This window comes from Pongo pygmaeus, chromosome 19 (genome assembly GCF_028885625.2).
Source record: "Pongo pygmaeus isolate AG05252 chromosome 19, NHGRI_mPonPyg2-v2.0_pri, whole genome shotgun sequence".
Taxonomy (NCBI): Eukaryota; Metazoa; Chordata; class Mammalia; order Primates; family Hominidae; genus Pongo; species Pongo pygmaeus.
The window spans coordinates 80,414,971-80,440,671 of NC_072392.2; the positions used below are offsets into that span (position 1 = coordinate 80,414,971).

The following is a 25,701-nucleotide window of genomic DNA, read 5'->3' on the forward strand; positions in this document are numbered from 1 at the left end:
AATAATAAAAAAAAAAAGTCCATGTGTCTCTGTGTCTGTTTCTATGCTGGTACCATGCCATTTTGCTTACTGTATAATTTGAAGTCATGTAATGTGATTCCTCGTTTTGTTCTTTTTGCTTAGGATAGCTTTGGCTATTCTGGGTCTTTTGTGGTTCCATATAAATTTTAGGATTGTTTTTTCTATTTCTGTGAAGAATATCATTGGTATTTGAACAGGAATTCTGTTGAATTGAATCTGTGGATGGCTTTGGGGAGTATGGACATTTTAACTGTTATTGATTCTTTCAATTCATGAACATGGAATAATTTTCCATTTTGTTGTTGTTGTTGTTGTCCTGTTCAATTCCCTTCATCATTGTCTCATAGTTTTCATTATAGAGATCTTTCACTTATTTGATTAATTCCTAGGTGTTTAATTTTATGTGTGGCTGATGTAAATGGGATTACTTTTTGGATTTCTTTTTCAGCTTGTTCATTGCTGGCATATAGAAATGTTACAGACTTTTGTACACTGATTTTGTATCCTGCAGCTTTATTGAATTTATCACTTCTAGTAGTTTTGGGTGGAGTCTTTAGGTTTTTGCAAATCTAAGATCATATTATCCACAAGCAAGATAATTTGACTTTCTCCTTTCCAGTTTGGATGTCCTTTATTTATTTGTCTTGTCTAATTGCTCTAGCTAGGACTTTTAGTACTGTGCTGAATAACAGTGGTGAAAGTGGGCGTGTATGTCGTCATGGCTGAATCTTAGAGGAAAGGCTTTCAGTTTTTCCTCATTCAGCATTATACTAGCTATGGATCTGTCATATATGGCTTTTATTATGTTAAGATATGTTTCTTCTATCTCAAGTTTTTTGAGGGTTTTCATCATGAAGGGATTTGAACTTTATCAAATGTTTTTTCAGCATCAGCTGAAATGATCTTATGGTTTTTGTCCTTTAGTCTGCTGTTAGGATGTATCACATTAATTGATTTGCATATGTTGAACCATCCTTGCATCCCAGGGAAAAGTCCCACATGGTCATGATAAATGATCTTTTTAGTGTATTGTTGAATTCAGTTTGCTAATATTTTGTTATATATATTTGTTGTTGTTGAGGATTTTTGCATCAGTATTAATCAGCCATATTGGCCTGTAGTTTTCTTTTTTTATGTGTCTTTGTCTGATTTTGATATCAGGGTAATACTGGCCTTGTAGAATGAATTTGGAGGAGGAAAGGAAGGAGAGAGGGAACAAGGGAAAGAAAGAAGGAAGGGAAGAGAGAAGGAAGGGAAAATGAATTTGGATGGCCTTGTAGAATGAATTTGGATGTATTTTCTTCTCTATTTTTCAGAATAGTTTGAGTAGGGTTGGTATTAGTTCTTTAAATGTTTGGTAGAATTTAGCAGTGAAGACATCAGATCCTGGGATTTTCCTTGCTGGGAGAATTTTTATTATGGCTTGATCTCATTTCTTGTTATTGATGTGTTCAGGTTTTGGATTTCTTCGTGGTTCAACCTTGGTAGGTTGTATGTGTCTAGAAGTTTGTCTATTCCTTCTAGATTTTCCAATGTATTACGATATTGTTGCTCATAGTAGCCACTAATGATCCTTTGGATCTCTTTGGTATCAGTTGTCATGTCTTCTTTTTCATCTCTGATTTTATTTATTTGGCTCTCTTCTCTTTTATTCTTAGTTACTCTTGCTAAAGGTTTGTTGATTATGTTTAACTTTTCAAAAAACCAACTTTTTGTTTCATTGATCTTTTGTATTTTCTTCATTTCAATTTCATTTATTTCTGCCCTAATATTTATTTTTTCTTTTTTTCTACCAATTTTGGGTTTGATTTGCTCTTGCTTTTCTAACTCTTTAAGATGCGTTGTTAGGTTATTTATTTGAAGTTTTTCTTTTTTTGGTGTGGCACTTATAGTGATAAGCTTCACTCTTAGTACTGCTTTTGCTATACCCCATAGGTTGTGGTATGTTGTGTTTCCATTATCATTTTTTTTCAAGATTTTTTTTTTTTTTTGAGACGGAGTTTTTCTCATTGCCCAGGCTGGAATGCAATGGCGTGATCCCTGCTCACCGCAACCTCTGCCTCCTGGGCTCAAGGGATTCTCCTGCCTCAGCCTCCCAAGTAGCTGGGATTACAGACATGCACCATCACGCCCAGCTGATTTTTGTAATTTTAGTAGAGATGGAGTTTCTCCACATTGGTCAGGGTGGTCTCGAACTCCCGACCTCAGCTGATCTGCCCACCTTGGCCTCCCAGAGTGCTGGGATTACAGGCATGAGCCACCACGCCCAGCCAGGAAATTTTTTAATTTTCTTCTTAATCTCTTCATTGACCCATGGTCACTCAGAAGGATATTGTTCAATTTCAATGTATTTGTACATTTTCCAAAATTCTTCTTGTTACGAATTTCTAATTTTATTCCATTGTTGTCAGATCTTTGCTATTATTTCCATTTTTTGAATGTTGTAAGGCTTCTTTTGTGACCTAACATATGGTCTATCCTTGAGAATAATCCATGTGCTGAGGAAAGAATATATTCTGCAGCTATTGGATGAAATTTTCTGTAAATATCTATTAGATCCATTTGGTTTATAATGTAGACTAAATCCGATGTTTCTTTGTTGATTTTCTGTCTAAAAGATCTGTCCAATGCTAAAAGTGGGATGTTGAAGTCTCCAGCGACTGTTGTATTGGAGTCCATCCCTCTGTTTAGCTCTAATAATATTTGCTTTGTACATCTGGGTGCTCCAGTGTTGGGTGCATATATATTTAAAATTATTATATCCTCCTGCTGAATTGACCCCTTTATCATCATATAGTGACCTTCTTTGTCTCTTCTTATAGTTTAGTCTTAAAATCTATTTTATCTGATATAAGTATAGCCATTCCTGCTCATTTTGGTTTCTTATTGGCATGGAATATCTTTTTCTATCCCTTATTTTCAGTCTGTGTGTGTCTTTATAGGTGAAGTGTATTTCTTGTAGACAACAGAATCAATTAGTCTTTTTTTGGCGGCAGGGGGGTCCATTCAGTGACAGTAGGTGTTTTGATTGGAGAGTTTAGTTCATTTATATTCAATGTTATTATTGATAAGTAAAGACTTACTCCTGCCATTTTGTTGTTTTCTGGCTGTATTGTGGTCTTCTCTTTGTTCTTTTTTTCCTTTTTATCTTCCTTTTAGTAAAGGTGATTTTTTGTGGTCATATGATTTAGTTTGTTTTTTTATTTTTTGTGTATTCATTGTATGATTTTTTTTGTTTGAGGTTACCATGAGGCTTGCAAATACTATCTTATAAGCCATTATTTTAACCTGATAACTACTTAACACTTTTACATAAGCAAACAAGCAAAAATAAAACAAATAAAGACTCTACACCTTAACTTCATCCCCCTGCTTTTAAACTTTTGTTGTTTCTATTTATATCTTTTTGTACTATGTCTTGAAAAGTTGTAGTTATCATTTTTGATTCGTCATTGTTTAGTTTTTCTACTTAAGAAAAGAGCAGTTTACACACCACAGTCACACTGTTATAATAGTCTCTTTTTCTGTGTACTTACTGTTACCAGTGAGTTTTCTACCTTCAGATGATTTCTTATTGCTCATTAACATCCTTTTCTTTTCTTGTAATAGCAAAAAATCAGAAACAACCTAAATATTCATCTACAGGAGAATGGATCAATTCATGTTGGAATAACATTATAGTAGAATAATAAACAGTAGTTCAAATGAATGAAGAAGACCTTCACGTTTCAACATGGGCAAATCTTTTTTAAAAAGCAAAGAAAATTGAATTAAAAATGCCAGTGGCAAAGGAAATTCACATTATTATATGACATATATAAATTTTAAAGTTACGCAAAACTACTTCACATATACATGTACAATGTGCATGGGAATTATAAACACTGTATTTAAGACAGTGGTTCACATGAGAAAAATGTGAGAGAATAATAGGGCTGAGGATGAAGAGGATTTCACAGGACATTTTTGCTACATCAGTAGTGTTTATTCCTGAAGCTGGATGGAATACAAAGGTGTCAGTGGTATCTTCATAAAATGTTTCATCCCTGTAATAGTTTGTAATTTAACAAAAAATGAGAGGAATTATTCAAAATTATTTGATAAATTTATTCAGAGAAGAGAAAACTGTTTAGTTCAGGAAACGAGAATAATACTTCCCTACTCTTGGCAGTATGTGACTTTTTTCTTCGCCATTTATATAAATGGTCTAGTAGGTATGCCGCAACCTTTGAAAGTGAATTATATAAACTTATTCTCCTCTTCCCTAAAAAGCTCAAGAGTAGACATTTTAATTCTACTTTTATTACTGACAGTCTTTGTACAACTGAACATACCTCATTGGACCTTAGTCTTCTTGGTGAAACTTATATCCATAATACATAGTAATTCATAGCCTTTGTCACATTTTATAGTTATTCAAATTTGCTTATATTCCTCTCTTTTTTCCCCAGGAGGGATTATTGATGTCACTAAACCGGACACTGTCTTGAAAAACATGGGGATGAAACTCATAGGAATGGAAAGTAAAGCTTTGATAGAGAACTTACCTGTTGATGGTGAGCATTTAAATTTTTCAACTGATGAAGATAACCTGAGAATATCAACATCTGTATAATCACCTCTGAAAAAGTTTGCTATTAAGAAGACATTTATAAAAACTTAGAAATGAACTCAGAAAGAAAATAAGGTGATATTCTTGTGATTTTATGAACATATGTCAGCAACTCCTTTAAATTTGGATTCAAAGGAAAGCTGAACACGTGGACAGGACTGACCACATATTGTACAATTCAGCTTATATGAAATATCCAGGATTGGTAAATCAATTGAGACAGAGAGTGGATTAGATTCCCTACTAGGGGCTGGTTACTATAGGCTAATGGAGATGAAGTTTGAGGTAATAGAAATGTTCTTAAATTAGATTGTGGTGATAGTCGCCTAGCTCTATGCATATGCTTAAAAAAACACCACCACATGCAATTGTACACTTTAAATGGGTGTCCAAGCACAGTGGCTCTTGCTTGTAATCCCAACATTTTGGGAGGCTGAGGCTGGAGAAGAATTTGAGACCAGCCTGGGCAACATAGTGAGACCTCTACTAAACATTAAAAAAATTATCTGTACTAAAAATTTTTTTAAAACTTATCTAGGCATGGTGGCATGCATCTGTCGTCCCAGCTACTCTGGAAGCTGAGGAAGGAAGATTGCTTGAGCCTGAGAGGTTGAGGCTGCAGTGAGCTGTGATTTCACCACTGCACTCCAGCCTAAATGACAGAGCGACAGAGCGAGGTTGTCTGGGGGAAAAAAATGGTAGATTATGTGGTTTGTGAATTACTGTAGTTTCCCCTTATCCATGATGCAACATATGTTCCAAAAACCCCAGTGGATGCCTCAAACTATGGATAGTACAGAATCATATGTATACTTCTGTAGTTTGGTGTGTGACAACAAAACTAGCATAAATTTCTTTTTCTTCCTTTACAATTTCACAGATAGAAGATGCATCAGTATTACAGATCTGAGCAACCTCAGCATACAAATTTTTGTCTTTCCTTATTAAGTTTGGAACTTTACCTTTTCACTTAAAGGAAACATTTTACAGCTTCACTTTGGCATATCCAAATACCCAAGATCACTAATCTTGCACTTTGGAGCCATTAAGTAAAATAAGGGTTACTTGAATACAAGCACTGTAATACTGAGACAGTTGATCTGATAATCAAGGTGATTACTAAGTGACTGATGGGTGGGTAGTATATACAGCATTGAATATGTTCAGCAAAGAGATTATTCACATCCCAGGCAGGACAGAGCAGGGTGGTGCAAGATTTCATCCGTGCTACTCAGAATGGTGTACAATTTAAAACTTATGAATTGTTTATTTCTGGAATTTTTCATTTAATATTTTCAGACCACTACTGACCGCAGGTAACTGAAACTACAAAATGTGAAAGCACACATAAGAGGAGGCTGCTGTGTATTCACAACAGTTCAGCAAATCTAAAAAAATGAATAATGGCCTACTTGATTTTTTTAAATAAAAAAGAAAATGAGGAACAAAAATTCCTCTCAGCCTAGATTTTATAACATGGCCAATTGATGCTTGCTTCTGGCCACTTTCTGTAACTTATAAGATAATCAATACAAACTTCAGTTATTGGAAATGTTTTTCAATTATAGTCTTACTAACAGAGTTTCTCAATTACATGGAACTTCTGTTTAAATATTTGTCATTTACAATTAGGCAAACAATCAAGAATATGTTTTGCAAATGAAGAACAGAGAGAACATTTCTTAGTTGTTTTTCATCCAATAAAAGAAAATGTATCTGAGATTCTAACACAACCTCAATTTCTGAGTTAATTTTATCTGCGTAACATACTTTCATTTTAATGTATTTTTATTTTTATTTTTGTTTTTATTTTGAGATGGAGTTTCACTCTGTTGACCAGGCTGGAGTGCAGTGGCGCAATCTCGGCTCACTGCAACCTCCGCCTCCCAGATTCAAGCAATTCTCCTGCCTCAGCCTCCCAAGTAGCTGGGACTACAGGCATGCACCACCACACCCAGCTAATTTTTGTATTTTTTTAGCATAGTCAGGATTTCATCATGTTGGCCAGGCTGGTCTCAAACTCCTCACCTCAAGTGAGCCACCCGCCTCGGCCTCCCAGAGTGCTGAGATTACAGGCATGAGCCACTGCACCCAGCCTCATTTTAATGTTTTTTAAAATTTGGTTTTATAAATAAATATTAAGCTTTCACTTTACAAAATATCTCGTATTAATCACTGGAGTGATTATTATTTTACTGATGTAACAACGGAGTAAGAAACTCTGCCTCAGGGAAAAGTTAGAAACTACTGAATATCAACTCATTACATAAGGAGATTATTTCTAAAATCCAAACTGAAACATTAGTATGCAATACACACAAGTTGTAAGTCCTATTCTTTGTGTTTGATGTAAACAGTAGAAAGTTTTCCAAGGCATAGGAGTCATAAAGCAGACCCCATGAAAAAAAGTGACTTTATTATATAACATCCTTGACTGTTAGAGATTTTATTTCCTTTAAGACAATGAGTCAACACCCTAGAAATCATAATCTGGAACTTCTAACTCATGAAAGGGATAAATAGGATAAAATTATAGAGTATATGATTTCTTTTTATTTTGTATTTTAATGAGTGTCAGTGGCATGTCCATATGATTTGCATGTTTTCTTAACAGTTAATCAGAAGGTTGAAATGAAAAAGTTAATGGATGCTTTAAAAGCTTTCACTGATGAGTGACAAGTTACTATAAAACTGTGTTAATGTTTTAGATGCTTTCCCGATTTACTCAAATTGTCATATTTTGTCTTGTATTACTTTTTCATTAAATACAGCTTCTTATAGTATTCTGTTGGACTTTACCCTATCTAAATTTAACAATACAATTAAAATTCTGTATTTTAGTAAGCAATATAGAGGAAATATTTTTAATAAATCAATAATATGATTTATTTTACCAATATTCGGATAACCCATATCTTGACTGGCATAACAAATAGCAAGCTGAAGCTTTAATAGGGAACAAAATATTAGTGACATTGTGAAGAGAAAAAACATGTAATTGAAAATATACCCCACAATATCAATTTCTCCTGCCACAATTATAAATTTCTATGATTTCCATTCTAATTTGGTGGCCAATCTTAATAGCAAGATTACTGCTCTGCTGCATGAGATGCCCACAAATTCATCACTAAGAGAGGATTTTCTTATTTATGAAATTATGGAAGTATGTTCTGTTTGCATTTCTCCCATAATTCAGTGTAGTTGTATGGGTCTCTTCCTATCTGTTCACTACCTCAAATTGAAGATGGTACAGCACAGATGATGATTTTTTTATTATTTGGAATTATTAGATGGTCCCCAAAATGGTCAAGCATTAAACTCTTTGAATTATCCATTTGCACAATAACTGTGTGACCACCCACTTTCTTTTCCTTGTGAGGCAAATTGTGCCTTTTCTTATAGCTGCTGGAAAGGTATGTCAGAACAGATTGTTGGATGGTGTGAAGTCTATGAAAGGTATCTAAGAAGCATGATTCACATAAATGTCTTCTAAAAAACAACACATGTGTCTATACCACTAGGTTTTAATGGTGTGTATGTGTCTATATTTAGATCTGTCATTTTATTACATTCATTACATGGTACTTTGATATAATTACCCATGTTATATTATTGCAAGGAGTCTGTTCTCTTTTGAATATTTCTAAATGGCACCCTCAAAGAATCATTTGAAATCTAATTACATACAGAATATAGTGTAGAGAAGATAGGGCAGTTTTCTGGAAATTTGCCCAATAGCGACCTATTATATGAAGGATTTTAGAGTGCTCTTTATTATAATTTTATTCCATGAATAAAGATTCTTCCAGTTATGTTCTATAATATGTACTTTCCCAAATGCAAGTTAACAAGTTTAAAAAGTAGAAAAAACGTAGAATTGTAGCCAAGCTGCTTTTTTGCTGCTTCTTTCACCTATCAGTCCTTAGAATAAGAGAAGGGAGTAGAAGAGGAAAAAGGGATGGTTACAAGTTCTGCTTTTTAGTACATGGTGAGAGAAATCTCTTGCTGGTGGCATTTGGCCTCCTTCCAGACCCATAGAATAATGGCAGTTAACATTTGTGGTGAATGTGTTGTCCATAATACTCTCACAGAGCAATTTGTTACCATTTTAAATCTACTTTTTAGATGTGGCAATAAAGTATAACCTTGATAGTCGGAAATTCAAATGATCACTTTCAGCTATTGTTTTGATTTTACTCAGGAGACAGACCTGCCTAGTATTATCCCCAGAAGCCCCATGGGGACAACTGTACCATTGGTATTCTTTTGGGCCCTCTTTTTGTAGATAATTATTACTTAATAATGCAGATAAAAACTTTAAATACATAGTCACAGTTCCCCAAATAATGCTTCAACTTCAGAATTATTTTTGTTAAGTTGTTCTTAATATGATGATAGGTGATTTGCTGAGCTTATCTCACATGCCTATTCACTAATACAAATAAGTAGTACATCTATCTTTATTTTTATTATAATAAAGGGCATATCAGGTAAAAATCAATGCCTGAATATATCAATATTTTGAAATCATTAATTTTTGTCATCATGAGTCTTTGTTTCTTTTCTAAGCAGGAAGGGTTAAAGTCAATAACCTAGACACTATTCTGGGAAACCTGGGGATTGTACTCAAAGAAAAGGAACTTAAAGATCTGACAGAAAATGTTTCACTTAGTGGTAAGAATTGTAGAGAGCAATGGAGCTTAGAAAGGAATTGACACTGTGGGCTTGTATAAGGGAATACATATGAACTAGTGATATTTCATATACAAAAACATGCATTTTGCTAAGATAAGTTAGAAGCCTGTCCTAATGGACAAAGCATGTATTTTTTAAGGTGTTAAAAGAAAAAAATCTTTAGACAAAATGATGTTAACAGAATTCATTTGAGCATTAAAGGATTCATGAGTCAGGCATCACTCAGACCTGGAAAAGGTTCAGAGAGCTCCACTTTAGCAGCAGAGTGTTAGAATGTAGTATCTGGCTGGATGTTCTCTTCCATCTACAGTTCCACATTGTGGGAGGAAGTAGGAATATTGGTGGATAGCTAGCTGCTTATTTGCCATAGAAACTATCTACATTTTCAAAAATGAAAGAATAAAGCATAATAAGAATAGGGCATGTCTCTTTGATTCAGAAATCCATAGTCATTAGCTTCTTTCCTTCTGTGTTCTTTGCATTGCTTAGAAAATAGTCAAGACCAATCTACAATTAGGAAATGTACGTGGAGCAGAATGAAAATTTTAAAATAGGCGATACCTTCACTAAATAGTCATTCCTCAGCCAGTTGTATTAAATTACCATTACTCATTTCATTTTTATACATTTTCCAAGGGAAATATTTTCAATATTATGTCTATGCTGAAGACTTCCAGATTCCCAGCTTGTTTCTCCCCTTAGTATAAGATCAATCTATACAAAACTCCTATTATACTTTCTTTTTTTTAATTTGTGATATAATTTTAATATGTATAATTTTGGTTTAATAAATCAAATCCATGACAAAAGTTGTTCTCATCAAAGCTAATAATTCTGCAACTTCCAGAAAGGACTTTGTAGGAAAATTAAAATACAAACAAAAATAAAAGCCACTAGAAATTTTAAGTCTGTACAGAAAAGAACAGGTTAAGACAAACTGTGTTACCTCTACAGTTGGAGAAGCCCTTTTGACTATTCCCTGTATTGTTTTGCTTCTTAGCCAAGTACGCAGCATGTTCTTATGAAGATAATTTTGTCATACTTTGTATATTTCTTAAAGTTTGAAAAATTGGGTTTCTCTAAATGTAATTTTGCAAAATGTTTAAAGTTCCACGTTGAGTTCCAAGAATTTTCTAGGCTACTAGAAGTTAGACTGCTTTCATATTAAACAGCTAACTTCCTCCACAGCAAATTGACTCAATCAGGAACCTTCATTTGAAGGTGTGTTAGAGGGTGGGGTAAATACCTGATAGCTGTCTTTTTGGTCAAAGAAAAGGTGCATATCAAGAACTTGGGGGCAGGGGGAAAGCACACTGTTTCTTAGCCAGGAAAGACAAATAATCCAACGCTGCTAGTCTTAACCCCAGACCAGAGAACTGCAGATCTGATTGGGCCTAAATTAAGTAGCTTAATGAAACCATGTAATTACTTGTTCTCCTTTCTTTTGCTGGAAAATATACCAGTTTAAATGAGCTTCACCTTCTGGGTGAAGTTTCTAAGGTCAACATGAATCCTCTTACCTCTCTCACTGCTCATGTTCTGCCTTTTCAAAAGGACCACTATGAACAGATCAGCGCATTCTCTAGGCCAAAAGGGCTAGCCGGGTGGCAAGATCAATTTAGCTACTTTGTATTTGCAGAGTCAAATTACAGATGGTTTCCAAAGGTCTTGAACATGAGGCTTTGGCATAGCCTCAATATATGGGAGTCACTGTGATGAGATGTGCCTAATGTTAATTTGATATTCTGACACTGCTACTATTTTACCAGAACTAAGAACATACTGAGCTGGAGCTTCCTGAGGGCAGGAGAGTATTGGAAAAGGTATCCAGAAGACCCTCTCGTCAACTACTCAGGCAGCCACTATTCATCTATTTTTAAAGTACCCCATTTTCAGGCCGGGCATGGTGGCTCATGCCTGTAATCCCAGCACTTTGGGAGGCGAGGCGGGTGGATCACAAGGTCAGGAGACCAGCCTGGCCAACATGGCGAAGCCCCGTCTCTACTAAAAATACAAAAATCAGCCGAGTGGTGTGGCGGGCGCCTGTAATCCCAGCTACTCAGGAGGCTGAGGCAGGAGAATTGCTTGAAACCGGGAGGCGGAGGTTGCAGTGAGCCCAGATCACGCCACTGCACTCCAGCCTGGGCAACAGAGTGACTCTGTCTCCAAAAAAGAAAAAAAGTACCCCATGTTCAGCCCCTGTGCCAAATTTGCCTAGGTTTTCCAGCTGACAAGGAATACTGGGAGTTAAAATGCAGAGTATTACTATAGTTAGTTTTCTAGGCTTCTCTTATGAAAAGTATATGTAAACACATTCATTTAAAAATCCTATTATACTTTCTTACTTTCACCATATTTTAAAATTTAATTTTATAATTTTCTGCCATATACTGGTTTCTCTCTTAGTAGGTTAAACCATCGTTTTCCATTCACATAAGCTAGAATGTTTTGTATTAGCCTTTACTCCTCACACCCCGTCCCTGCCCGTATTCCATGAATTGCCAAATGAAGTCATCTCTAACTACAGGTTATTTCCTTTTAAGTCTGTGTTTTCTAGAGCTATCAGAATGCTTTATCTAAAATATAAATGCTTTATATTCCTGCTTGAATCCCTTTGGTGATTTGCTATTGACTATCAAAAAAATCCAAGTTCTCTAGTCCAACCATGGAATCTAGAAGCCTCTCTTACATTTGGTCTTGACTTCCAGCCTTTCTTATTACCTCCTGTCTCTCACATTGCTCTGCAGTCACACTGAAACATCTGAACCCCCATGTTGGTTATGAATAGCACTCTAGACTGGTAGCAGGAATGTCACCTTACTCAACTGGTAGAAAAATTTCTCCCTTCATTTCTTTCATAACAAATATCTATGCCGTGTCTGTCCTTCCATGAGAGTTAATGTCAGACTATGCCATTTTTAGCATCCATTGTATATCTTCTTAATATCTAGTATGATGCCTGATATTTAGCAGAGTCTTCTAAAAGTTTCTTTCACAAATGAATAAATATTCTTTGTTACCTAACACATATGGCATAGCATCTTATTGTGTATCTTCTCTCACCTCAGCTGATACATTGCCACAAACATAGTTACACACATGTAATTTGAAAATTCATATTATTTTTTAAAAACTCAGCTTCAACTCAGAGTTGACTTTCTTCAGAAAGCCTATTCTATCCTTTCTTCCCTCATCTTTTGTTCTATACTAAATATGTCTGCATCATTGTACTTACCATATTGAATTATACATATGAGCATTTATATTACTCCCCATTACAAGTTTAAGATTTCTTGGTAGCAGAGACCATACTGATTATTTTTAACATTGTACTCCTGTTGTCTAGCAGAGTACCTTTCTCTTATTTTACAAGTCTTAAATATCTGATGAGTGAATGAATAGAGAGACTGTCCCAACGATGTGAAAGATAAATTAAGTAACTGTTTCTGATTGCAAGTTATAGAACATTAGCAATTGCCTCATAAAAAGGCATGCCCTGGGATTTCAAGCCAATCAGTACACCTCTAGAAAGCTTAAGTGGCTAGAACTAAATCTAATCAAATAAAAATAAATCAGCTCCTCATTTACATTACATATTTCTCCTAATGCTATCCCTCCCCCATCCCCCAAGATCATGACAGGCTCCAGGATGTGATGTTCCCTGCCCTGTATCGAAGTGTTCTCATTGTTCAATTCCCACCTATGAGTGAGAACATGCGGTGTTTGATTTTCTGTCCTTGCAATAGTTTGCTCAGAATGACAGTTTCCAGCTTCATCCATGTCGCTACAAAGGATGTGAACACATCTTTATTTTATGGCTAGATAGTATTCCATGGTGTACATGTGCCACATTTTCTTAATCCAGTCTATCACTGATGGACATTTGGGTTGGTTCCAAGTCTTTGCTATTGTGAATAGTGCCACAATAAACACATGTGCATGTGTCTTTATAGTAGCATGATATATAATCCTTTGGGTAGATACTCAGTAATGAGATTGCTGGGTCAAATGGTATTTCTAGTTCTAGATCCTTGAGGAATCTCCACACTGTCTTCCACAATGGTGGAACTAGTTTACACTCCCACCAACAGTGTAAAAGCATTCCTATTTCTCCATATCCTCTCCAGCACCTGTTGTTTCCTGACTTTTTAATGATCCCCATTCTAACTGGTGTGAGATGGTATCTCATTGTGGTTTTGATTGAATTTCTCTGATGACCAGTGATGACAAGCATTTTTTCATGTGTCTGTTGGCTGCATAAGTGTCTTCTTTTTAAAAGTGTCTGTTCATATCCTTTGCCCACTTTTTCACGGGGTTGTTTGATTTTTCCTTGTAAATTTGTTTAAGCTCTTTCTGGGTTCTAGATATTAGCCCTTTGTCAGATGGGTAGATTGCAAAAATTTTCTCCCATTCTGTAGGTTGCCCGTTCACTCTGACGGTGGTTTCTTTTGCTGTGGAGAAACTCATTAGTTGAATTAGACCCCATTTGTCTATTTTGGCTTTTCTTGCCATTGCTTTTGGTGTTTTAGTCATGAAGTCCTTACCCATGACTGTGTCCTGAATGATATTGCCTAGGTTTTCTTCTAGGGTTTTTATGGTTTTAGGTCTAACATTTAAGTCTTTAATCCATCTTGAATTAGTTTTTGTATAAGGTGTAAGGAAGGGATCCAGTTTCAGCTTTCTACATATGGCTAGCCAGTTTTCCCGGCACCATTTATTAAATAGGGAATCCTTTCCCCATTTCTTGCTTTTGTCAGGTTTGTCAAAGATCAGATGGTTGTAGAGGTGTGGTGTTATTTCTGAGGCCTCTGTTCTGTTCCATTGGTCTATGTCTCTGTTTTGGTACCAGTACCATGCTGTTTCGGTTACTGTAGCCTTGTAGTATAGCTTGAAGTCAGGTAGCATGATGCCTCCAGCTTTGTTCCTTTTGCTTCATTGTCCTGGCAATGCGGGCTCTTTTTTGGTTCCATATGAACATTAAAGTAGTTTTTTCTAATTCCGTGAAGAAAGTCATTGGTAACTTGATGGGATGGCATTGAATCTATAAATTACCTTGGGCAGCATGGCCATTTTCATGACATTGATTCTTCCTATCCATGAGCATGGAATGTTCTTCCATTTGTTTGTGTCCTCTTTTATTTTGTTGAGCAGTGGTTTGTAGTTCTCCTTGAAGATGTCCTTCACATCCCTTGTAAGTTGGATTCCCAGATATTTTATTCTCTTTGAAGCAATTGTGAATGGGAGTTCACTCATGATTTGGCTCTCTGTTTGTCTGTTATTGGTGTATAAGAATGCTTGTGATTTTTGCACTTTGATTTTGTATCCTAAGACTTGGCCAAAGTTGCTTATCAGCTTAAGGAGATTTGGGGCTGAGACGATGGGATTTTCTAAATATACAGTCATGTCATCTGCAAACAGGGACAGTTTGACTGCCTCTTTTCCTAATCGAATACCCTTTATTTCTTTCTCTTGCCTGAGTGTCCTGGCCAGAACTTCCAACACTACGTTGAATAGGAGTGGTGAGAGAGGGCATCCCTGTCTTGTGCCAGTTTTTCAAAGGGAATGTTTCCAGTTTTTGCCCATTCAATATGATACCGGCTGTGGGTTTGTCATAAATAGCTCGTATTATTTTGAGATACGTTCTATCAATACCTAGTTTATTGAGAGTTTTTAGCACAAAGGGCTGTCGAATTTTGTTGAAGGCCTTTTCTCCCTCTATTTAGATAATCATGTGGTTTTTGCCTTTGGTTCTGTTTATGTAATGGATTACATTTATTGATTTGCGTATGTTGAACCAGGCTTGCCTCCCAGGGATGAAGCCAACTTGATCTTGGTGGATAAGCTTTTTGATGTGCTGCTGGATTCGGTTTGCCAGTATTTTATTGAGGATTTTCGCATCGGTGTTCATCAGGGATATTAGTCTAAAATTCTCTTTTTTGTTGTGTCTCCGCCAGGCTTTGCTATCAGGATGATGCTGGCCGCATAAAATGAGTTAGGGAGGATTCCCTCTTTTTCTATTGATTGGAAGAGTTTCAGAAGGAATGGTACCAGCTCCTCTTCGTACCTCTGGCAGAATTCGGCTGTGAATCCGTCTGGTCCTGGACTTTTTTTGGTTGGTAGGCTATTAATTATTGCCTCAATTTCAGAGCCTGTTATTGGTCTATGCAGTGATTCAACTTCTTCCTGATTTAGTCTTGGGAGGGTGTATGTGTCCAGGAATTTATCCATTTCTCCTAGATTTTCTAGTTTATTTGCGTAGAGGTGTTTATAGTGTTCTCTGATGGTAGTTTGTATTTCTGTGGGATCGGTGGTGATATCCCCTTTATCATCTTTTATTGCGTCTATTTGATTCTTCTCTCTTTTCTTCTTTATTAGTCTTGCTAGCGATCTATTAACTTTGTTGATCTTTTCAAAAAACCAGCTCCTGGATGCATTGATTTCTTGAAGGGTTTTTTTGTGTCTCTGTCTCCTTCAGTTCTGCTCTCATCTTAGTTATTTCTTGCCTTCTGCTAGCTTTTGAACGTGTTTGCCCTTGCTTCTCTAGTTCTTTTCACTGTGATGTTAGGGTGTCGATTTTAGATCTTTCCTGCTTTCTCCTGTGGGCATTTAGTGCTATAAATTTCCCTCTACACACTGCTTTAAACGTGTCCCAGAGATTCTGGTACTTTGTGTCTTTGTTCTCATTGGTTTCAAAGAACATCTTTATTTCTGCCTTCATTTCGTTATTTACCCAGTAGTCATTCAGGAGCAGGTTGTTCAGTTTCCATGTAGTTGTGCGGTTTTGAGTGAGTTTCTTAGTCTCGAGTTCTAATTTGATTGCACTGTGGTCTGAGAGACAGTTTGTTGTGATTTCTGTTCTTTTACATTTTCTGAGGACTGCTTTACTTCCAACAATGTGGTCAGTTTTGGAATAAGTGCAATGTGGTGCTGAGAAGAATGTTAGTTCTGTTGATTAGGGGTGGAGAGTTCTGTAGATGTCTATTAGGTCTGCTTGGTGCAGAGCTGAGTTCAAGTCCTGGAAGTCCTTGTTAACCTTCTGTCTACATATACTACTATATATACTACATAATATATTATTTAACAGGGGTGACTGTAGATGAAATTTTTCTGTTTTAAACATGTCTGGAGGCTGGGTGTGGTGACTCCTGTCTATAATCCCAGCACTTTGGGAGACCGAGGTAAGTGGATCACTTGAGGTCAGGAGTTTGAGACCAGCCTGGCCAACATGGTGAAACCCCGTCTCTACTAAAAATACAAAAATTAGCCAGGCGTGGTGATGGGCACCTGTAATCCCAGCTACTCGAGAGGCTGAGGCAGGAGAATTGCTTGAACCCAGAAGATGGAGGTTGCAGTGGGCTGAGATCACGCCACTGCACTCCGTGATCTGTTGCCACCCTAGGCAACAGAGCCAGACTCCGACTGGAATAAAAAAGCATGTCTGGAGGCTGGATGCCGTGGCTCACGCCTGTAATTCCAGCACTTTGGGAGGCCAGGAGTTGAAGACCACTTTGGGCAACATAACAAGACCCCATCTTTACAAAACATAAAAGTAAAAAGTAAACATCTTGGGCCATGGAGTGGCAGCGGGCATCTTTTGCCTGTGATCAGTCACGTGATCCCAGCAGCACTTGTGTCCTGTTCCCAGTACCGTCCTGTAATTGGTCCCAGGATGAGCATTTGACTCCTCACAGCCAGTCAGAGCCTCCCTGGGAGGGTAAGGGGGCCCTCTAGTGGAGTTTTTCAGCACAGCCCGCAGATCCTCGTTTCGGACTTAAGCGAGGGCATAGGACTCCTCCCCGCTTGCGGGCGAGGGTCAGCCTCGCAGATTCTGCGGGAGAGACTCTCAAGGGTCACCAGCTGGAGCTGGTTCTGTGTCTGCAGGGAACCAACCATCTGGTGCTCTCTCCATTAATAGCCCCCTACCGCGAGTTTTCTCCTCTTTCTCTTTGTGACTTAGCTGAGGGTTCACAGAAGGGGCGGGGGTGGAGGGCTCAAACGCTGTCATACACGTTTGCTTTCCAAAAAACAGCAGGATACGAAATTCTATAAACACGAAATGACGGTACCTGGTACGTGACCCGAATGCAACTCAGAAGGGTGCCAGTAAGTTAGGGAACTGGCCTTTGGAAGGCTTCCTTCTTTTTAAAAACTATAATATTTCAGGCCGGGCGTGGTGGCTCACGCCTGTAATCCCAGCACTTTGGGAGGCCGAGGCGGGCAGATCACGAGGTCAGGAGATCAAGACCATCCTGGCTAACACGGTGAAACCCCGTCTCTACTAAAAATACAAGAAAACATTTAGCCGGGCACGGTGGTGGGTGCCTGTAGTCCCACCTACTTGGGAGGCTGAGGCAGGAGAATCATTTGAACCCAGGAGGCACAGGTTCACACCACTGCACTCCAGCCTGGGTGACAGAATGAGACTCCGTCTCAGAAAAAAAAAAAAAAAAAAAGAAAAGAAGAAAGGAGGGAGGGAGAGAGAGAGAAATAAATTCCTCCAATTTACTATCAATCATTGGAAAAAATTCCATAATGATTCTAGTTTATTTGAAATATAAGGAATAAAAAGCAGGTTAAATAATACCACAAAGAAACAAATCACACAAATGCCGAATGTGAGGCATTCTACAAGAAAACTGGCCTAGTCTTTTAAAAAAGTTGGTGTTCAATGTTAAAATAAAAAAAAAGAAAAGTGGGGAGACTTTTTTTTTTTTTTTCGACACAGTCTCGCTCTATTGCCCAGGCTACAGTGCAGTGGTGCTATCTCGGCTCACTGCAACCTCTGCCTCCCGGGTTCAAGTGATTGTTCTGCCTCAGCCTCCCAAGTAGCTGAGATTACAGGTGTGCACCACCATGACTAGCTAATTTTTGTATTTTTAGTAGAGAGGGGGTTCCACTATGTTGGCCAGGCTGGTCTCGAACTCCTGACCTCAAGTGATCCGCCCACATCGGCCTACCAAACTGCTGGAATTACAGGAGTGAGCCACTGCGCCCAGCCAACTTTTAGATTTGAAGAGATAAAGAGAATAACTAAATGCAATGTGAACCTTTGACAGAAACAGCTGTCATAGATGTTTGGGGGACAATTAAGAAAAATATTTTAAAATATGAACTAGATGTAAGATGATACTAAGGGATTATCGTTAATTCTCTTAGGTGTGACCATGCTATGTATTTATCAACAGTGTCGCATAAGAGAATATCCTTATTCTTAGAAGAGTGATTGTGTGCTGCAGTGTTCAGGGATAATAAATTACGATGTCCACCATTTACAGTCAAATGGTTGAGGGAAGAAAAACGTATTTATGTATACACTCACACGTACATATGGAAAGACAGTATGAGAGAGAAAAAGTAAACTATGGCAAAATGTTAACTGTTATTTCATGTAAGTGGCGATGGTTCGTTGTACTATTCTTTCAATGTTTCGGAATGTTTGGCACTTTTCATTATAAAATGTTGGGAAAAAAACATAGTGCTGAGTGGTATGAAATACCTTAAATGTGAGTGAAAGTAATAAGAAGATAGATGAATATAAGGTACTCATTTGGCCTTTACATCATTCACTAATAATTTCATTGTGAATCCTGCAACCCCTCTAATACATAGATTCCATTTGATTTTTTAAAAACAGATTTATCTTTCTTTAACCAGATAATCAACCATATTGTTTAGAAATGTATCCCGTACTCTCTTAGAGTTTGTAAACTTAGTGAGGAAGATGTAATTACATGCCAGAAAAGTCAGGGAAAAGATGAGCTGTTTATATAAGGAATTTAGTTAACTGTTATCTGATATCTGTCTGAGATTAATGACAAAATATAAATGAAATGTTTGGTATGATGCCTGGTGCCAAAATAAAAGCTCCCAATAAATATTAGCTATCATCATCGTTATTGGGAGTAGTATTGAGAGATTACTTTTTAATCCTATGTATTGGTCAAAATATGTTAATTACTGTCCCCAAGTTTACATCCACTGATCAGTTAATTGGTTTAAAGAAAAGGATCCTAATTTTAATTCCATTGTCAATTTCATCTGTGTATTGATTCAATGAATTTTTTCTCTTTGTGTTGAAAAAATCATGATTCATGATTCATAGGAATTAACTTTCTTCAGTGTGGAACAGATATTTTAAAGCTAGGTTTCATGAACACTTATGAGGTCCATGGACGGGCTTTAGCACATCCCCCTAAATCCTAATGGCCAGTTTATAAAAATGCAAATGTGTACTTTGTGGAAATATAAGATCCATAGCTTTTCTCAGATTCTCAGTGAGTATGTGTCTCAAAAAAAGAAAAACTTAGAAATTATTTTTTTTAGAGTCTCTACATTTTCCTCACAGCCTGTGTCTTTCTGATTAGGGAAGGTTGATATAAAAAACCTGAAAACCATTCTAGACAACATAGGAATCAAGCTCACAGATAAAGAACTTGAAGATCTGACACAAAGCCTGCCAGTCGGTGGTGAGCATGCTAGATACCACTGATTTTTGAGTTTTGTGTTTTATGTACCTTTAGCATTAGAAGGAAAGGGAAAAAAAGAACTTTTCATAATGCAAATGGAGTAACAAAGTAGGGAATGTAGTATTCTGAGTACTAGTGGCATGGTCAATACAAGAGCCTTCCAAATTCTGAGGACAAGAAAGCTGACCCCTAGGAAAAAGCCACTTTTGAATTCCATCTTTCCATTATCAAGTATAAGATTTGCTATTTTATGGGTTAGAAAGTCAAATTTACATTTTCTAAAGAAGTTTATTTTCAGTATTTATAATTGTTTCTTCATCTTCATAACATATTCTGAGTAAATATTTATCAAATGACTAAAGTGCTTAACACAATGCCCAGTATACTTCATAAGTGCTGCTACTAGGTGTTATAATCATAGGAGGCAGAAGAGTGTTCTTGTGATATAACGTGTTATGAGCTTCAAATTATGCATTTGTGTTATAGCTGATAATAAAGTGACTCTGAAAGCATTGGAGGATGAAGTGAAAGCTTTAACTGGTAAGAATTTGTTATAAATGATTTGCAATAAATAATGATTTACACTAAAATTTTTAACAGTATTTTTCTAATATCCTATTTGTGGCTTATAAATTCACATATTTTCAATATGTTGATAAAATATCAGCACTTACTGACTAACAGATTAACATTATCTGTGTTTTATCAGTAAAAAGAAAAGAACTATTTCTTGATAACATCTTATATTCTTTAGTACTTTTTTCCAATCAAATGATTTCACCAGTAATTATAGACCCAAAAAACTAGATGGACACAGTAAAAACAGGGTGAAGCATTAAAAGGATCAAAGTAATCAGTTCATTGCAAGCATCTAACCACATAGTTTTACAAAAATAAAATATGTCATACTTTTCTTTTTTTTGACTTTTTTTAAATTATACTTTAAGTTCTAGGGTACATGTGCACAACGTGCAGATTTGTTACATATGTATACATGTGCCGTGTTGGTTTGCTGCACCCATTAACTCGTCATTTACATTAGGTATTTCTCCTAAAGCTGTCCCTCCCCCATCCCCCCGCATCACGACAGGCTCCGGGGTGTGATGTTCCCCGCCCTGTGTCCAAGTGTTCTCATTGTTCATTTCCCACCTATGAGTGAGAACATGCGGTGTTTGGTTTTCTGTCCTTGCGATAGTTTGCTTAGAATGACGGTTTCCAGCTTCATCTGTGTCGCTACAAAGGACACGAACTCATCTTTTTTTATGGCTGGATAGTACTCCATGGTGTGCATGTGCCACATTTTCTTAATCCAGTCTATCACTGATGGACATTTGGGTTGGTTCCAAGTCCTTGCTATTGTGAATAGTGCTGCAATGAACATAAACACGTGTGCGTGTGTCTTTATAGTGGCATGATATATAATCCTTTGGGTACATACCCAGTAATGGGATTGCTGGGTCAAATGGTATTTCTAGTTCTAGATCCTTGAGGAATCTCCACACTGTCTTCCACAATGGTGGAACTAGTTTACACTCCCACCAACAGTGTAAAAGCGTTCTTATTTCTCCATATCCTCTCCAGCACCTGTTGTTTCCTGACTTTTTAATGATCGCCATTCTAACTGGTGTGAGATGTTATCTCATTGTGGTTTTGATTTGCATTTCTGTGATGACCAGTGATGATGAGCATTTTTTTCACATGTCTGTTGGCTGCATAAATGTCTTCTTTTGAAAAGCGTCTGTTCATATCCTTTGCCCACTTTTTGATGGGGTTGATTTTTCCTTGTAAATTTGTTTAAGCTCTTTGGAGGTTCTAGATATTAGCCCTTTGTCAGATGGGTAGATTGCAAAAATTTTCTCCCATTCTGTAGGTTGCCCGTTCACTCTGACGGTGGTTTCTTTTGCTGTGCAGAAACTCTTTAGTTGAATTAGACCCCATTTGTCTATTTTGGCTTTTGTTGCCATTGCTTTTGGTGTTTTAGTCATGAAGTCCTTGCCCATGCCTATGTCCTGAATGGTATTGCCTAGCTTTTCTTCTAGGGTTTTTATGGTTTTAGGTCTAACATTTAAGTCTTTAATCCATCTCGAATTAATTTTTGCATAAGGTGTAAGGAAGGGATCCAGTTTCAGCTTTCTACATATGGCTAGCCAGTTTTCCCAGCACCATTTATTAAATAGGGAATCCTTTCCCCATTTCTTGCTTTTGTCAGGTTTGTCAAAGATCAGATGGTTGTAGAGGTGTGGTGTTATTTCTGAGGCCTCTGTTCTGTTCCATTGGTCTGTGTCTCTGTTTTGGTACCAGTACCATGCTGTCTTGGTTACTGTGGCCTTGTAGTATAGCTTGAAGTCAGGTAGCATGATGCCTCCAGCTTTGTTCCTTTTGCTTAGGATTTTCTTGGCAATGCAGGCTCTTTTTTGGTTCCTTGTGAACTTTAAAGTAGGTTTTTCCAATTCCGTGAAGAAAGTCTTTGGTAGCTTGATGGGGTGGCATTGAATCTATAAATTACCTTGGGCAGCATGGCCATTTTCACGACATTGATTCTTCCTGTCCATGAGCATGGAATGTTCTTCCATTTGTTTGTGTCCAAATATTGCTGCTTGATCCTTCCTCTGGAAGCTTCGTCTCAGAGGGGCACCCAGCTGTATGAGGTGTCTGTTGGTCCCTACTGGGAGGTGTCTCCCAGTTAGGCTACACGAGGGACAGGGACCCACTTGAGGAGGCAGTCTGTCTATTCTCAGAGCTCAAACATTGTGCTGGGAGAACAACTGCTCTCTTCAGAGCTGTCAGACAGGGACATTTAAGTCTGGAAGTTTCTGCTGCCTTTTGTTCAGCCATGCCCTGCCCCCAGAGGTGGAGTCTACAGAGGTAGGTGGGCCTAGTTGAGCCTCAGTGGGCTCCACCTAGTTTGAGCTTCCCGGCTGCTTTGTTTACCCACTCAAGCCTCAGCAATGGCGAACGCCCCTCCCCAAGCCAGGCTTGCTGCCTTGCAGTTCAATCTCGGACTAGCAATGAACAAGGCTCCTTGGGCATGGGTCCCACTGAGCCAGGCATGGGATATAATCTCCTATCATGCCGTTTGCTAAGACCATTGGAAAAGCGCAGTGTTTAGGTGGCAGTGTCCCAATTTTCCCGATACAGTCTGTCACGGCTTCCGTTGGCTAGGAAAGGGAAATCCCTCAACCCCTTGTGCTTCCCAGGTGAGGCGATGCCCAGCTCTGCTTTGGCTCACCCTCCATGGGCTGCACCCAGTGTCCAATCTGTCCCAATGAGATGAACCAGGTACCTAGGTTGGAAATGCATAAATCACCCATCTTCTGCATCGATCACACTGGGAGCTGCAGACTGGAGCCGTTCCTATTTGGCCATCTTGGAACAGACCCCACTCATACTTTTCTTGTGTACCTTATTATACCAATCATCCTAATCTTAATAATTATATGACCAAATTTTCTTCTGTGCTATCTGGTGTCATTCCTAGTATTAAGAATATATCCCTTTTACTAATATTAAGGGAAAAATTCTATTTTCAGTTTACCATTTCTCTATTTTTATCAAGAAATCTCACATTCTCACTCCTCTTCATTCTTGTATTAAAGACTATAGCAGCACAAGTATACTTTTAGATAACTTGAAATAATTAGATTGTTCCTTAATATTTTACTTATGAATGTTTCCTCTTTTTAAAAGGAGAAAAGATTGATACTGGTGATCTACAGAATATTCTAAAAAACATGGGGATTGAGCTTACAGATAAGGAGCACAATCAACTGCTAAAAACATTGCCCATTGATGGTAAGCCATGTAAATGCCACATGCCTTCCAGGGAACTTGATTTAATGGGCCTGTATAAGCAGTTCCCAATCTTTTAATAGGATAATTTCACCTAAAAAATGCCATAAGTTAATAGAAAGGCACTTTTGACTTGAAAAGAAGTTCTGTCATTACCTCTTCTAATACAATTTGAGTCATCTCTATGTTGCCATATAGTTGTCTAGGTGACAAATATTACTCCCTCAGATTAGTATTAGGTTTACAATATGAGCAATGAAAAAGAGAGGAATAGAACAAAAGTAGAAAAGAAGAAAGAAGTATTTTGATACATGTTTTAGTGTTCCATGTTGGATAGATTAATAGATCTAGATATATATAGATAGATTAATAAATATCTCTAATAGAGATAGATTAATAAATGTCTCTAATACCAAAGAATGAATAGGTTTGTCACTGTGGTGAATATTTCCATTCTTAAATGTCAATATTGTGTGACCATAAAATAGATTAATTTTAAAACCAAATCATTAAAATGTATCTTTCTGCAGTCCTATAATTTGTAATGTTTTAGTCAGTCTCCCTTATTAATTTCCTAGAGATCTGAATTGCACCTTTTCTTACAGCTAATGGAAAGGTGTCTCTAAACACGTTGCTGAAAGATGTGAAGCATAATAAAAGTGAGTAAGCTCAACGAGAACGTATATGAAAATCAAGTGTTAAATTTATATTAATAGAATATAATATTTATTTTGCTCATTGTAACACATCTGTATTTGTCCTGGTAATAGCCTTTACTTCATCTTAGAAGTAAATTCTCTACTGCTTTATGATTTTCAAACTTTCTTTGAAAAAACATTCCTATAAACATAAATAAAAGAAAGACATGCAGACAGACAGAAAGAAGGAAAACCAGGAAGATAGGAAGGGAGGGAAGAAGGGAATGAGGGAAAATGTTTGGCATTTATTCCAAAATTTGACCAGAAATGGTGAAAATCTGAGAGTGAGAGTTTAGGAAACATATACAATCTCTTATTTGTGGAAATGATAGATTAATGTTCTCCAGTTATGGTTGCTTAACCCCTGCACCATATAACCTTTCTATGGGTAGGTATGTTTAAGGTTTGAGGAAACAAGTTCTAATTTTAACTCTGCTTTTAACCTCTGGAGAGCAGAGCAAATCAACAAATCTACTACACTTTTGTTCTTTTCATGAAAATATTAGCAATAGTCATTTAAAAGTAACACCTGTTGGTTGAAGGTAATAACATACATGTATTAATGTATTTTTAATATTTTAGAAAAATACTTAATATTTTAGAGTTACTCCATTTTTCTCCCTTTTCTTTTACGTTCACAACAAGGGAAGGTTAATGTAAGTAATCTGGATGCTGTTTTGGAAGTCATGTAGGTCAAGCTTAGAGAAAAGGAACTTGATATGATAAAGGATCTCCTGAGTAATGGTGGGCATTATGGGAAACACTGTGATTTTATTTTTATTTATTTATTTATTTTTATTGATTGATTTTTTTGAGATGAGGTCTCACTGTGTCACCCAGACTGGAGAGCAGTGGCATGATCTCCGCTCACTGCAACCTCTGCCTCCCAGGATCAAGAGATTCTCCTTCCTCAGCCCCCCGAGGAGCTGAGATTACAGGCACGCGCCACTACCACCCGGCTAATTTTTGTGTTTTTGTAGAGATGGGGTTTTACCATATTGGCCAGGCTGGTCTTGAACTCCTAACCTCAAACGATCCACCCACCTCAGCCTCCCAAAGTGCTGGGATTACAGGGGTGAGCCACCACCCCCAGCCTGGAAAATGCTGTGATTTTAAACCTGAGCTTGCAGGATTAATTATGACTGTTTCAAAATTTTAAATGAGTTGCTACCCGAGAGACATTTGAATAGCTGTCAGAAGAACTCACAAAAAAACAAACAAAGCTCTTCATTTTTATTCCTTTAAAACCTGTAATCACTTGCTTTATGCATCATAGGGGACAGTTGCTAGTAAGGAGGGGAGGAATTATTGTTTTATAAAAGTAGGATCTACAACCTGTTTTTAGTCGCTGATCCATATAATATTGATGATGCCAATCCAGGGTATAACCCAATTTGTTCAGCCAGAACTCATTCCT

General features: G+C 37.2%; 1 protein-coding gene across 1 annotated transcript in view; it reads left to right on the forward strand.

Moving 5' to 3' along the window:
- LOC129017919 (EF-hand calcium-binding domain-containing protein 3) overlaps positions 1 to 25,701 on the forward strand; it is a 535,384-nt gene that overhangs the window by 298,384 nt on the left and 211,299 nt on the right. Inside the window, exons 52-56 of the mRNA XM_054458898.1 lie at positions 4,473 to 4,577; positions 19,696 to 19,797; positions 20,284 to 20,337; positions 23,485 to 23,589; positions 24,192 to 24,245. Of these exons, the coding sequence (XP_054314873.1) occupies positions 4,473 to 4,577; positions 19,696 to 19,797; positions 20,284 to 20,337; positions 23,485 to 23,589; positions 24,192 to 24,245 (420 nt within the window). The remainder of the gene's footprint in view (positions 1 to 4,472; positions 4,578 to 19,695; positions 19,798 to 20,283; positions 20,338 to 23,484; positions 23,590 to 24,191; positions 24,246 to 25,701) is intronic.